Source organism: Neovison vison, chromosome 12 (assembly GCF_020171115.1).
Source record: "Neovison vison isolate M4711 chromosome 12, ASM_NN_V1, whole genome shotgun sequence".
In the NCBI taxonomy this organism is placed as follows: domain Eukaryota; kingdom Metazoa; phylum Chordata; class Mammalia; order Carnivora; family Mustelidae; genus Neogale; species Neogale vison.
In genome coordinates, this window is record NC_058102.1 from 77,428,245 (window position 1) to 77,443,854 (window position 15,610).

General features: G+C 34.6%; 1 protein-coding gene across 1 annotated transcript in view; it reads left to right on the plus strand.

Annotated features, from left to right (window-relative positions):
* Positions 1-1,416: 1,416 nt before the first annotated feature.
* MUC19 (mucin 19, oligomeric) overlaps positions 1,417-15,610 on the plus strand; it is a 170,545-nt gene continuing 156,351 nt past the window's right edge. Inside the window, exons 1-12 of the mRNA XM_044226370.1 lie at positions 1,417-1,540; positions 2,780-2,962; positions 3,101-3,268; positions 3,357-3,539; positions 5,301-5,417; positions 9,601-9,829; positions 10,749-10,863; positions 11,316-11,376; positions 11,598-11,695; positions 13,212-13,422; positions 14,146-14,268; positions 14,680-14,803. Of these exons, the coding sequence (XP_044082305.1) occupies positions 1,417-1,540; positions 2,780-2,962; positions 3,101-3,268; positions 3,357-3,539; positions 5,301-5,417; positions 9,601-9,829; positions 10,749-10,863; positions 11,316-11,376; positions 11,598-11,695; positions 13,212-13,422; positions 14,146-14,268; positions 14,680-14,803 (1,736 nt within the window). The remainder of the gene's footprint in view (positions 1,541-2,779; positions 2,963-3,100; positions 3,269-3,356; positions 3,540-5,300; positions 5,418-9,600; positions 9,830-10,748; positions 10,864-11,315; positions 11,377-11,597; positions 11,696-13,211; positions 13,423-14,145; positions 14,269-14,679; positions 14,804-15,610) is intronic.

Here is a 15,610-nt window from a genome sequence, read left to right on the forward strand (position 1 = left end):
CTGCCAGAATAACAGGGAATAACATGGCTTTCAGAGTGTCACAATGAAAACCCCCTTGTGCGCTCTTAATACTGTTTTCAAATATGATCTTCTGTTATTCACATTAGATGACTTTTTGTTCAGTAGTCTGAGCTTTGGTGACCCAAACAGAAGAAAGAAATCTCTTATTGATTCACTCCTTAACATTGGATATAACGCTCCAGGAGGGGCTGAAGATAGGTCGAGGAAACATCAAGATACTGATAGTTTAGTGTTAAAAAAACACTCCGGCAGGTACTGTTAGAGAAAAATGCTTATTTAGGAAACAACTGCTTTATTTCATTTTGGGTAGCCTGATAATCTTTGCATTATTAGCAGCGCATGGCCTTAATTAATAGTGGGGAATAGAAAGGCACTAATTCTAGGGCCTGAGACTGATGAATGAGACTGATGAATTCTGTCTTTAGAGAATTTTGGAAAAGATGTTTACATTAAGTTACATTTTTTTCCTGATCATTTTAGTTTTTCTATGCTATCTTTCTTCTTGGTGCTATTATAATGATCAATCATTTTTATGATATTTAATTACAGTACTTCCAGACCCCAAATTTGGTGCAAGTTTTCTCTACTCCCATTTTTGTCTCCAACCACAATTTATTTTCTATACTCGGATTCTGTCTTTAAATTGCATACTCAGTTTTATGAGTAATATTATAAAGCAGTGTTTGAAAACAGTTTGTGGTCTGCTATTTGGTTTTGTTTGAAAAAAAAAATCAACTTTCTTTAGATGAGGCATGTTCTGTCTGGTTCTACACATTTCTCCCAACTGGCCATGTTTTACTTTACTTGCTTGGTCTGCAAATCTCTATAGTTCTTACCTGTGCAAAAATAGAAAAGAAGGAGATTCAATGAGGAAAATAACTTCAGTATTTTATATTGAAATTTAATATTTGAGTCAAAGTGGTGGTAACTGAAAAGGGACAAACAGTTTGGGGTATAGGAGTGCAGTTTCCTGTCTGTCCAGCCATCTGTTTTGGGACTGACAAACAGTATGACTAATAAGTTCATGCAGATATGCTTGCTCTTGTTCACAATACTCAATTATTCATTGTTTTGTCACGTTCTAAAGAAGACAGTGAAATTTATCTTAAGTGGTCCAGTGCTTTAGTTTTCTTATGGAATTCTCAAACCTCATGGTAAATTTTTTGCCATGCATACCCTTGGTTATACTGTATGGAATTATATATGGCATGATGTATGGAGGGGAAGGGGACGATATTTTTGAAATGATAATGTAGGCCTAGTTCAAGCAATGTGATAGATTAATTTCTTGTACATTATGAGTGAATGCAACTTTTTATCTGATAGCAATTGTGTTTTTGTATGGCAGAGAAAACCAAGTTAGCAAGTGGTTTTGCCAGCAGTCTGTCTGGCGATATGACATTTGGTGGCACTGCTTCAAATCGAAATGACATTGGTAGGGGTCCATCTGGTCAAAATGGATATGATGTGAATGCAGTAAATGGATTGGGTGGCTCGAAATCTGCTGCCAGTGAAACAGGTATTCCAAGCTGTTTTTTAGTTTCTGCTTTTGACAGAAAAAAAAAATCAATTAACAAAGCAGGGAAGGTAGTGTTGTTTTGACCTGACTCAGTGTTAGAATGATTTTTAAATTATGTTTGATTCTTAAAGAAGCTGTGTTATCTTCAACAGAAATCAGCAATTTAAACATTTTAGTGAAGAAGCAGTTAGATTTAATTGTGAAGGATTTTGGACCTGGAAGAAAGAGACCCAGTTTCTATCCCCAGTCTTTCCTGCTTACCTTCTGTGGACTTTGGGAAAGGCACCTAAACTCTCTTGTTCCCAAGTTTTGTTATAAAGAACAGGAGAATTTGGGTCTCATGTTTCTGTACTTCCATGGTGTTAATTTTTTAAGTCTCATTACTCATATTTCAACTAGTGTTCTTAAAGAAGAATGTCAGAAAAAACCCCCACAAATTTACAAAAGTACGGGTAAATAGCATTCTATATTTGGAAATTAAAGTCAGTGAAGAGGTCAGGGTCAATAAAATATGTAAATCTTTGCATTTTTGTGTGAGAGCAATTTATCTTAAAAGATGTGGATATTGGTGGAAAGAGGAAGAACAGAAAGGAGTTTGTTGGTAAATCCATTGGTCTTTGGCTGTCATATCAGTGGCTCAGGAATTCTGATCTAGACTCTGTAATGAAACAATACAAATAATTAATCATTTACATCCTTTGGGTTTTTTTGTTTGTTTTGTTTTGTTTTTTGCTTTTGAAAACAGTTGGATTTTACATTTGCCTTTTGATTTTGGATTTGGTGGTAGAAAGAGGGATGAATTTGAATTTGGTCTTGGTAATTCTGGTTCATGTGGAATGGGTATCAGTAGTCTCGAACAAAAAGACTTTGGTGAGGGGACGCCTGGGTGGCTCAGTTGGTTAAGCAGCTGCCTTCGGCTCAGGTCATGATCCCAGCGTCCTGGGATTGAGTCCCACATCGGGCTCCTTGCTTGGCAGGGAGCCTGCTTCTCCCTCTGCCTCTGCCTGCCTCTCTGTCTGCCTGTGCTCGCTCTCCCTCTCTCTCTGACAAATAAATAAATAAAATCTTTAAAAAAAAAAAAAAGACTTTGGTGAGAATGAAATAGGGAACATTGGAAAGTCAAGTTCCAGTGGTCTAATTATTGCTATTTAGGTTTTGTGCATGAAGGATAGAGTCATAAGTTGTATTTAATTATTACCTGGTAATAATCTTTTGTCTTTTCTTTTTTAATTTTATCAGATAATACCAACCCAAAAAGTAGGGCTGGATTTAGTAGCAGTATCTCTGGAAATTTGGGATTTGGTTTGGGGGCATCTGATCAGAAGGGATTGGGCATTGGTAGAGCTGACCGGAGTGAAATAAGCAGCAGAGGATCTGCCGGGGGTGAATCAATCGGTTTTGGATTTGATGCCCATAGCCCAGGTATTCCAACTAAGACTAATTCCAGAAAATTTGAAATTAATTAAAGTAACTAACTGGTTAAAATAGATTTTTAAAATATTTAATAATAAACTTACGAATTAAGATTAATTTTTAATATTATTTTAATTTTTCTGTCAGTTGGAACTGGGTCTTTGGGTTGGGAACTTGGAAAACAGAAGGGCAATGCTGCATTTGGTTTTGGAGCTTCTGGTTCAAGTTCATTTGGTGACAGTGACATTAATGGCAAAATAAAAATTGAAGGAAAGCGAATGAACAGTTCTGGAGGACCCATGCCCAATGATCTAGGTATTGATATCTCATTTCTTATGTATAAACATTTCTGAATCATGAAATGTTTTCAGTATGCCCTGTGACATCATTTTATGTTCTGCAGGTGATACCAGTTTGAGAAATCGGAATACATTTGCTGGTGACAGCTCTGGAAAATCAGAAATCAATGTAGAGGTTTCTGGTCAACAGGGCTTTGGAATCAATGAAATTGGAGGGACTAGAATGAGAGGCAGTGGATCAGCTGGGGCTGGATTCAAAGGCTTTGGATCTGATGCTGGTAGCTCAGGTATTCCACTCCGTGTTCCTGAGAAATCCAATTGAGTTTTGAATATTTAGTATTTTATTTGATAATATTTCGAATTTTTTGTTAGTGGGAAGGCCTAGGTCTTTTGATTTTGGACTTGAAGGAAAGATGTTTGGAACTGAATTTGATTTTGAAGATTCTAGTTCATATCACTGGGGTGACAGTGGTGATAATGGTATTAAATGTACTAGTGAATTTAGTTCCAGTGGTTTAGGTCTTGATGTTTAATTTCTGTGCCTAAAAATATTTGAATCATGAAATTTATTGGAATATGTTCTGATGACAATCATTTTACATTCTGCAGGCAATACCAGTGCAAGAATTGGGGATTATTTTGTTGATGGGATATCAGAAAATTTGAGATATGGTTTTGAGAAATTTGGTCAAAAGGAATTTGAAAGCAGTGGATCTTATCAGAGTGATAAGAGCAGCAGGGAATCTGATGCCAGTGGCTCAGGTAGTCTAATTTTGGACTCTGCTTAGGTGAAATCTAAATTGATTTCAGGCTTTAATCTGTTGTCATGCTAACATTTTTATTTCTCTGTTAGTGGAAAAGTCCTCATCGTTTGATTTGAGACATGGAGAAAGGAAACGTGAAGCTAAATTTGATTTTGGAGATTCTGGTTCAAATCGATTTGATGACACTGGCCTTAGTAAAAGTGTAATAAAAGGTACTAGAGAATCTACTTTTAGTGGTATGGATGTTGCTAGTTAATTTTTTGCTTAAATTTATCAATTATAAAATATATCAAATATTTCCTATTGACATACTTTTAATATTCTGGTAGAAGTACCAGTGGAAGAGGTGGTGGTGAGCATGCTGGTGGTAATTTTGAAAATTCAGGGAGTGCCTGGGTGATTCAGTTGGTTAAGTGTCTGTGTTTAGCTCAGGTCCTGATCTCAGGGTCCTGGGATTGAGTCCCATGTCAGGCTCTCTGCTCAGTGGGGAGTTTGCCTCTCCTACCCTCTTCCACTCTCTCTCAAATAAATAAGTAAAATCTTTAAAAATTTTTCAAAATTCAGGATTTGGTACTTGGTTAAAGAAAGTTGGAGGTAAGGAATTGATGGAATGAGCAGCAGCATGTATGTTGTCCGTGGATCCATGAATCTCAGGTCCAATGCCCATAACTCGGTCATTCTACTAACTTAGACTCTTGTTGAAATTGAAATGGGTTTAAATTTTTTTTTATCATTTTTAAAAATAACATTTAAATTTTCCATTAGAGGGAAGGAATTCGTTTTCTAATTATGAAAATGAAGAAAGGAAGGGTTAAACTCAGTTTGGTTTTTGAGATTCTGGTTCAAATCCAGTAGCCATAGTGGTAAAGACTTTGATGGAAATAGAGTAGGTGGTCCTGGAGGCTCTAGCTCCAGTGTTCTAGGTATTGGTGGTTAATTTCTGTGCCTAAAAAAATTCTGAATCATAGTATGCATGAAAAATAATTCTCATGACGATCATTTTGTATTCAGCAGGTGACTCAAGTGTAAGAAATGGGTATGGATATTCTGGTTGGTATCTCTGAAGATTCAGGATCTAATATGGGGTCATCTGATCCTCAGGGATTTTAAATCAGTCGAATTGGTGGGAATGGAAAGAGGCAATGGATTTGTGGGGACTAGATACTTTAGTCTTGGATCTGATGTCAGCAGCTCAGGCAGCTTAACCTGGACTCTATTCCCAAGAAATCCAAATTAATTTCTTCCTTCTTTATTTCTTTTAATCACATCTTGATTTTCCATTAGGAGAAGACACTTGGTCTTCTGGTTCTGGAAGTGGTGAAGGAAGGAAGGGTACAGCTGGACTTGGTGGTGTTGCTTCTGGACCAAACGAATTTGGTGAAACTGGCCGTGGTGGTACAGGTATCTGTGATACTGGAAAGGATATTACTGGGTCTGGTTTTCATGGCTTGAGAATTGAGATTTATATCTGATGATTAGAAAGTCAGGATTCTGAAATACATTATAAAATAGCAATGAAAATCACAAACATTTGTAATGATACGAAACGCAAGCCAAAATTGTTAAATGATAAACTGTATGTAGATGTGATTAGGGAAAAGTCATTTAATATTGCTTGGCATAGAATGTAGAATGAATTTTGTGGCTGTGATTATACTGATGTAGAGTTATTTTTGTTGCCTTTATACAAAACTGATTTGGAGTTGCAGAAGCTGAGGAGGTGGTTAGAGTAGCCAATAATTTGTTGGGTTTGAGATTTGTATTCTGGATCTGGTCTTGGTAGTTTAAAGTTTTTTGGAGGTTTATTTCTGATAGAGTAAATGAGTTCCATCCCTTTTGAAAATCTCATAAATTTTAATATTTCTACTTAATGGAAACATTAGATTGAATAGTCTAGGAATTTGTGGTATGCATTGTTAAATAATATGTATTATGACATGGGAACTATTTTGGTGCTGCTAGCAGTATTAGAAAGTCTTAGGAGCCACTAGACTGGATGACCAAAGAACTGTGGGTAGTAGGTTCATTTCTCGTGATATGGGTGATCTGAAAAATGTTCAGGATTCACATTTAGAACTCAACTTTAGGACTGATACATTTTTAAAAGGTAAAGTCTAATTAGCAGGAGATACATGGTAGTGTAGTAATGTTGGCTTCTGTCTGGATTGACTGTTAGTGAATCTGTTCAAAAAAGGCTTGGTCATGTAGAAATAATAATTCTATTTTAGGTTGTTCTTAATCTTTGGACGTCAGTTTTGAGGTCAACACTGCAATGGAAATGAGAAATTTGAAATCACTCATTATTCATGCCACCGGTTTTGTTTAAACCCAGTTGGTACGAATGGTTTATTAGACACTGAATATTGAAGCCCCAGATCTGCTGTCATTAGCTCAGGTATTCAAATTTAGGATGTGTTCCTGAGAAATGTAGGCAGTAACTGCCTCTCATCTTTCTGTTTTGGAATGGTTACCAATTTGAAATTTTTCTGCTATTGGGATGCCAGCTTTTGACTGCTTTAATTTTTTGAATGAGACAGATGTTTTTTAATTAGTGTTCTTTCTGTTAGTATATCTAATGGCAGTGAACCTAGTGGCTTTGAAATTGCAAGTTTTTGATCTGTTGAGATTATTATCTCTTGATCTTAGACTTATTCAGAGTAACATTTCAGCTCAACTAGATGAGTGGTTTTCATATTTCCAGTTTTTGTGACTGCAGACTCCTTAGTTCCATTGACATCTAGAAATGGCACCTAGATATCCCAAATGTAAAGCAATTCGAAGTGGGAGTAAGTGTGGTGGAAACAGATAGGAGACGCTGGGCCCTGTTAATGCAAACGTTTCTCTTTCTCTTTTCCTGAATACATTTTAAGGCAATTGATCTGTAATAAATTAATTTGATGTCAGTTCATTTGGTGATGAGGCATTTAATTTTATTTCTCCCACAGGTTGTTGAGTTGATAATATATATTTTTCTTAGGCAGCTTTACATTGTTCTAAGTCTGCTAGCATTAGCATTGTTGAACTTGGATCCATGGTTTATCCATCCGATTTTAAAAACTTTTCTTTTTTTATTTTATTTTATTAAAATTTTTTAAAATTTATTTTCAGCATAACAGTATTCATTGTTTTTGTACCACACCCAGTGCTCCATGCAATCCGTGCCCTCTCTAATACCCATCACCTGGTTCCCCCAACCTCCCACCCCTCCTCCCCTTCAAAACCCTCAGATTGTTTCAGAGTCCATAGTCTCTCATGGTTCACCTCCCCTTCCAATTTCCCCCAACTCCCTTCTCCTCTCTAACTCCCCTTGTCCTCCATGCTATTTGTTATGCTCCACAAATAAATGAAACCATATGATAATTGACTCTCTCTGCTTGACTTACTTCACTCTGCATAATCTCTTCCAGTCCCGTCCATGTTGCTACAGAAGTTGGGTATTCATCCTTTCTGATGAAATGTATACATTTATGAAACAGCTTAACTATTTTGTATTAAAATAGGTGTTACAAGCTCCTCTGACAGCAGTACCTCTGGACCATTCAGTACTCTAGGTAATTTGCTTTGTGGCTTTCAGTATTTAAAATCTCTCTCTATATATGATGCATATGTGTGTATCTGTGTGTACATATGTCTCTATGTATAATTTTGAAGTTTAAATGTTTTATGGATTATTGATTTACTAGCATGTGATATTGTTGTGTCTTTTCCATGTTGAACTGAGCTTCTAAATGCTTCTCTTTGAGTAATATGATTTAGATAACCAACTGTATATTTTAAACAACTCCATTAATATGATATATTAAATTATACTTTAAGGGAATCTAAATAAAGCATAATGCAACTTCTTCTTTATCATTTTAGATACATTATTTTTAAATGATTTTATAAATAAACTAAGAATTCAACCTACTTCCACTTGACCTGGGAAAAGACAGCCTTTAGCAAAGACAAGTCCCAAAATATAAAATAAATGGCATTGTAAAAAAAAATTTTAAAATTCCATTAAAGTATTGATTTTTGTTGTTGCTGCTATTTTATTCTGCTTGATTTTAGGCCTTGCTCTAAGATTTCATGTAAGTTTACTTAGTCACATAAAATGCTCAATGCTTTGTAAATAAACAATCACAGAAAAGTATCAAGTGATATGAATTTTCCTCTTTGACCAGGAGAATTGAGTTCTCTTTAATATAGATAATTGACTTATTAGCATCATATTGTAGACTGATTTAATAAAAATCTACCTTGGACCTGTTTAGCTAATGGCTCCCAATAAAAGTATGCTAGCAAAGTTCTCTTTTTGAAGTTCAAAATATAGGTCTATGGGGGATGCTGCATATGTTAGTAATTGTACGTAACCCAAAATGAATAAGCTCACAATGATTTTTGAAAATACAATGACTAGTTGTTCAAGAAAAAATATGGATTTAAGAGATAATCATGTAAATGAACTTGGTAAATTACAGCTCTCCCAAAATCAAATTATATATTCAGGATAAAGAAACCCATTGATGACCTTCAGAATCAGCTTCCAAGTTCCCATGTATAAGTTCAAATGTCCTGAATATTTAAAATCAATATATGTCAGAAAAAGAAAAAAAGAAAAAAATTAATATGTGTCTTGAAATTTAAAGGGTGCCTGGGTGGCTCAGTGGATTAAGCCCCAAACTTTGGCTCAGGTCATGATCTCAGGGTCCTGGGATCAAGCCCTGCATCAGGCTCTCTGCTCAGCAGGGAGCCTGCATCCCCCCTCTCTCTCTGTGCCTGCCTCTCTGCCTACTTGTGATCTTTGTCTGTCAAATAAATAAATAAATAAATCTAAGTAATCCATGCATTGTGTTACATAGAAAAAGGATCCAATATACCAGAAGCCATTCCGAAGTACTCAGAAGTGAGCCCAGTTATTGGTAAGTAAAAATGACTGGGATTTCTATATATATATATTTTATGTCCAAGCCAGCCAGTATCTAATGGAATTACAAATTAGCCAAAATTTGGAACTAGTTTTAAACATTTTCCCATCATCTATCTGTTTGATCATTGCATTTCTGAATGACACCATATTTGTACTATTTTTCCTCAAAGGTACACATATACACGTCTGCACACACATATACACATGACACAGACACAGGTATACACATATGTGTACATGTGCAGATGCGTGTACATAGAGAAATAATATTCTTTATACTTATTTGCTATAAATGGTAATCCCCTTGTGCAACATTAGAAAGACTATCTCTACAAGAAGAAAAACAAGTAGGCAAACAGATCACAACTCCCTCTGTATATACCTTTGCCAGTAGAGACAATTTCCCTTTTCCACTGGAAACAAGGTGTTTTTATTCATGTTTTATTTGAGCCAGAATAGGCACCATTATGTATTCCCAAGGATTCAAGTACTACTGTTAGTGTGTTTTTGCTATATGTGAGAAAGAAAAATACTGATTTAATGTGGTGGCTGTGAGAACAAAACCTTTCTGTGATGTTTTCTCTTGGTACATAAACACTTAAAAAATCAGAACTAGAAGCTACACTAATAGTTCCAAGTAATTATGAACATTCTACTCTGAATATTTTGCAGGTGAAGCTACTACTTGGGGCAAAGGAATATATAAAGCTTTCAATGGCCGCATCTTTTCCTTTGAGTCTTCCTGCTCATACACTTTCTGCCATCACTGCGTTGAATCTGGAGGAGATTTCAATATTGAGATCAAAAGAAAGAGTAATGGTGATTTTGAAAAAATAGCAGTTGAAATCGATAATAATGAGGTCTCTGTTTCTGGTGATCGCATTCTAGTTAATGAAGAAAGGTAAATGCCACAGTGTTATGGATAAATGTTATAGAAGCACTTGGAGTAACCAGAGCAAAAAGAAAAAAGGTTGAATAGTGAAAAGATGGTACTCTTTTCTACTTTGGTTCTCATATTGGATTTTATAATAATTTCTTGGACAGGAGTCTGATAGATTTTGTTTAATGTAGGATTGTAAAATACTATATTTATTCCTATAACAAGGTGGAGATAAGAAGAGTAGCTCTGTTGTTTGACTATTTTGAGTATTTAGATTTGGGGCAATGCGCGTATTCAACCAATCTGCTAATAGAATATCTTAGTTTTCATTCGTATGTCTATCATTAAATATAAATATGGGATTTTCATTAGATTGAAACCTAGGCCATTGTTTTTAGAAGTAGAAATTCATATTTGGAAGAGATGCCATATTTGAATATTTTCCAGGATAAAAAGTTGAGACATGATATTCTACTTGTGAACATTTCAAATTATTTGATCATTTATTTCTTATACAGAACGGATTTCTTCTTTTTTATTTCTCCAAAGCCCCAAGGATTTAGTCATTGTTCTTTAAAAGTCTTTCAAATATTGGAAAAACAAAACCATTGTGTTTTAATATATTTTTGAAAGATTTTCTTCATCTATCAGAGAGAGAGAGAGAGAAACAATGAGAGAGGGAACACAAACAGGGGGAGTGGGAGAGAGAGAAGCAGACTTTCCACAGATCAGGGAGCTTGAGGCGGGGCTCAGTCCCAGAACCGTGGGATCACAACCCGAGCTGAAGGCAGACATTTAACAACTGAGCCACCCAGGTGCCCTAAGCTTTAATATATATTAGCCAGTATTATATTTATGACACAAATATAGAACATGAATTATTTAAAAAGTTATAATACTATTTTTACCATTATATGTACTTGTATTTTATACTTTTCAGAGTGCAGATACCATATGACAATAAACTGATACATATTAAAAAATATGGAGAACATTATGTCCTGAAAAGCCGTAGAGGAATCCTGTCTTTGATGTGGGGCAAAAATAAACTCTCAGTAAGTCTGGGTCTGATTTTCTTACATTCCTGTGCTTTTTCTTCATTGTTTTCAGTTATAAAACTTTACATTGTAAGGAAAATAAGAGTTAAGGTTTATTGAAAAATCTCCACATTATGCATTGTACTAAGCATTATCTTATTTACAATTTAAAATACCTTGAAATACATACTATTATTAATCTTGTTTTATAGGTGATGGAACTCAGGAAATTCAGGCTAATACAATCTAAATAATCCATCCAAGGACACACAGTTAGTAAGAGGTAGAGTCAGGATCTTTCCAACTTCTAGAATCCAGGTCCTCTAAAAGAGGCTCGCTAGTACATGCCTATATACCCAGCTTAGGTAGAATTGAATATGAAGAGACACCATCATTTGGTTTGGGCAAACTTTGTCTTGAGGTATTTTTAATATTTTATAAATATGTACATGTTATTTTTTTTTTTAAAGCTTACTCTTCACAAGCAATATCCAACTTGTGGTCTTTGTGGTAACTTCAACAGCACTCCAGGTGAGATTTCAGTGCATTATGTCTAAGAAAATTGCTTCCTGAAAGAAGATTATAAAATGATTGCTCATATTTTAATAAACCTAACAATAATTTGCATTTGTCTAAAGAATAAGAAATTGTTAAAATAAAAAATTATGTAGTCAATTTAGTTATATTTAGCTTGAAAATAACATGTATGTGCATAGTGAATATCTTGTACTAAGCACTGTTTTCTTTTTAAGGAGACAACATCAATGAGCACATTGCCAGTAGTAAAATTCCTGGAGATTGTCCCAAAGCTTTTAGTAAAAGCTATGAGATTTGTGAAGATGGTGTAGAGGTGAGAGATTTATATTTCACCTAGTAGCAAATTTCAGCACTGTTCTCCTTGGTTTGTTTGTTTGTTTCCTTATGTTATGTTAGTTACCATACAGTACCTCATTCTTTTTTTTGAGATTTTATTTATTTGTTTGACAGAGATCACAAAAAGGCAGAGAGGCAGGCAGAGAGAGAGAGAGGGAGGTAGGCAGGCTCCCTACTGAGCAGAGAGCCCAATGTGGGGCTTGATCCTAGGACCCTGAGATCATGACCCGAGCTGAAAGCAGACGCTTAATGACTGAGCTACCCAGGCACCCCCACATCACTCATTTTCGATGTAGTGTTCCATGATTCATTGTTTGTGTGTAATACCCAGAGAACACTCACGAAGGAAATTAAAGAAGACACAAAAGATGGAAAAACTTTCTATGCTCATGGATCAGAAGAATAAACATTGTCAAAATGTCTGTGCTTCCCAGAGCAATCTATACTTTCAGTGCCATCCCAATCAATATTCCCCTGGCATTTTTCAAAGCGCTGGAACAAACAATCCTAAAATTTGTATAAAACCAGAAGTTGTATAGCATATGAGAACTTACTCCTGGTTGCTCAAAAAATATTAACTCAGTGACTATATAAATTTATGTTAAAGCTAATGCATATTTAGTAAGGACCTACTATGTGCAAGACACTATGTTAAACCAAGAAGATACAAGATTCTATTTTTGTCCTAAAGGAACCTGTAATCTAGTAATAAACATACACAAAAAATAATAGACAAAAAAGCAATCTTTGAAGATTTTATTTCGCTTAATCTTATACCTTACTTAGAAAATGTTATCAGCTATCTTAGGAGTTAATTGGTCCAAATTGTTCAGAGAGTTAATTGGTCCAGATTGTCCATTTGCTTGACAGTGGTTTTATATTTCTCTGCACAAACATATGTACAGTTATGTGGTAGTTAAAATATGTTGAAATTTGAAATTTGTATGTTCCATAATATGTGTATTTACCTCCTTACTTCCTTACCAACATGAAACAAATACATTGTTTCCAGAGCTAACTCCCGTGGCCCCCACCAACCCCCACCCAGAAAGCCCACAGTGACTCTATTTCACTGCCTGTTTGCTCACCAAATATGATAAGACTAATAGACAAAGCACCAGTTTCCCTTCTGTCTTTTATGGTATCAGTCATTTATCATCCCACTCTCTGGCACTGACAATAGCACTTTTTTCTCACCCTTTTTATTTTCTCAAGTTGTAAATTTCATGTCACCTTTGGAGAAATTTTGGATGAGTATAGGTACAACCATTTCTGAAGTTGTTATATAGCAATCCAAAACGCCAGAGGTGAAGGAGTCACTGTGTTAACTCTATTTCAAAACTCTCCATTTTGAACAGCATTCAGCAACTCTCCCTGCCAAGCTACAGATTATCATGCAAAACCAAATACTTCTGAATTTTATCTCTTCCTAAATGTTTATTAATTGTCATTTTTTCTTATGTTTTAATAAAACTTCACACTTTATTTTGTAGTACTGTGACAAAATTATTGGAACTTACTTTGAGAAATGTAGAAAGGTCGCCGCTTTTTCCGATGACTACAGAATGATTTGCGTTAATGACTACTGCCAAAATCCAGGCAAAAATTCTACATGTGACACTTACTCAGAGTTGTCCCGCCTCTGTGCCTCAGATGGTCCCGGCATCTATGAATCCTGGCGAGATGATTCTGATGTGACTTGTGGTAGGTTTTAAATTTTATTGCAGATTCCAAGCCAGAAAGTTTCTATAGCACTTTAAAGTTGAGCTATATTTCAAAGTAATGTTCTTAAATGATTGTAAGCCCTAAAAGGGATCTTAGATATGATGGAGTCTCATCTCTCCCAGGTACTTACAAGGAAACGGGGACTGTTTTGGTGAAGTGACTTGCCATAAATGACAGTCCCTTGTGATAAGATCTCAATTAGGAACTTTCTAGTCTATAATTTGTAAAAGTAACTGGGAAAAATGAGAAATTCTGCAAAAACTGAAAAAAAGTAACTGGAAAAGTTATCAAAAGTATATTGATTAGTACTGTGATTTCTTTCAAAAAATTAGTAAAACATAGATGTGAATTTCACACAAATATAAAAGTACTTTCAATTCATGCTTAGCTCAATCCTTTTAAGTTAAAAAACAAGTAGATCAATTTCAAAGTAAGATGAGATGTCATTACATATATAATATACATTTCTTCCTATTTTCCATCTTCATTTTTTATTTTTTCTACACATTAAATATTGTAGCACAAAATAATGCATGAGAAATTGGTACAATTTAATTGTACTGAATAATTTCAAAGACTGACTCATGTCTAGAAAATTAGACTCAAAGAATCCCATTTGAAAGATCCCCATTAGAATATTATGTATTTATCACATTAAATTCCCTCTCATTTCCATGTATACATATTTCTATATTTCTCCAGGAAAACCTAGATGCCCAGAAAAACATATCTACAAAGAATGCGGTCCCTCAAATCCTGCAACTTGTTCTAATGTGGCTCCTTTTCAAGATAGCGAATGTGTGAATGGCTGCTTCTGCCCAGAAGGTAACATACCCTGTGAGACTGTTTATACTAAAACAACTGAAAAAGTGACTCAAGAATGGTGGGTCTTATTTCTAACCAGATATTTAATGAAATCACCTATTCATAATCCATCCTAGCAAACTGCAGAAAAGAAGTAGAGAGACTTACAAAGTTAATCTGTATGTCTATTTCTATAGGGCCACGGTACCCACAAATGATCCCCTAGTCCTCTATTGGGCTCCTTAGGAATGTTCCATGGCTCCAAAAATTTTACTCTTGCCAGATTTCAAACTAAGGTTAATTGCTAAATGGAACTTACCATTTTAAGTGCATGTTTACACTTGAAAGAACTAGCTCAAGAGTGATTTCACAGTTCACTGCTTGAGAATTTGCTGATGTTTATATAATTCTTGTACAATGTATTTTTCCTAGGTTATCTGTTGGATGATATTGGAGAAAAAGGGGGATGTGTATTAAAGACTGAATGTCCCTGTAGCTTACATGGAAAGACCTATAAGTCAGGGGAAGTCCGAAGAGGTCCTTGTGGTTCTCAGTGGTATGTGCATGCTTTTTGTCCACATTTTGTTAATAGTGAAATAATACTAATATTTTAATCTAATTTGAAATAATTCTAGGTCCACCCTTAAAATAAACTTTTTGGAAATAAATACGGTATTTTCCATGTTGATAGTTTGTTTTTCATTTTTAAGGGAAAGTTTGGTGTGGTTTTTAAATAAAATATAATAATGAATCTTGGGACACTGAAAAAAATAAAATAAAATAGAAAAATAAGATTAAAAAATGTGTGAGCTTTCATTGTATCTTTAAAAAGTAATGTTTTTCACTAACTGAAATAGTGTTTCAAAGAATAAACCAATTGGTGGTTGCAAATATAGAGCAAAGAATCATACAAGAATCATACAATCATTGGTTACAACAATGAAACAATAATTATGCTAATTACCAAAAATATTTAGTAAAATGTATAATCAGAAACAGCCCACTACTTTTCAGATAATTTTTATATGTGACTATACCTGTGAAAATATATTTGATCTTTATTTATATCTTTGTATATATTTGTACATATATATTCATGTTTATATATATGATGTTTATAGATATATTTAATAGTAGTGTATTTCAATGCGCCAAAAATTAATGTATATTATTTAAATTCAGGAACAATATGCTGATCAGAGAGAGTTCCCCATTCTTCATTATGACATTTCTCTGAAACTCTAAATTTCTGCAGAACTCCAAAGGACTTTTCTAAAAATGTACTATGCCTTTGTAGGGAAATAATTTGACTCAATGAAAACTAATCTATTATTTATACTATAGTATGTTCCTTATAAATGAG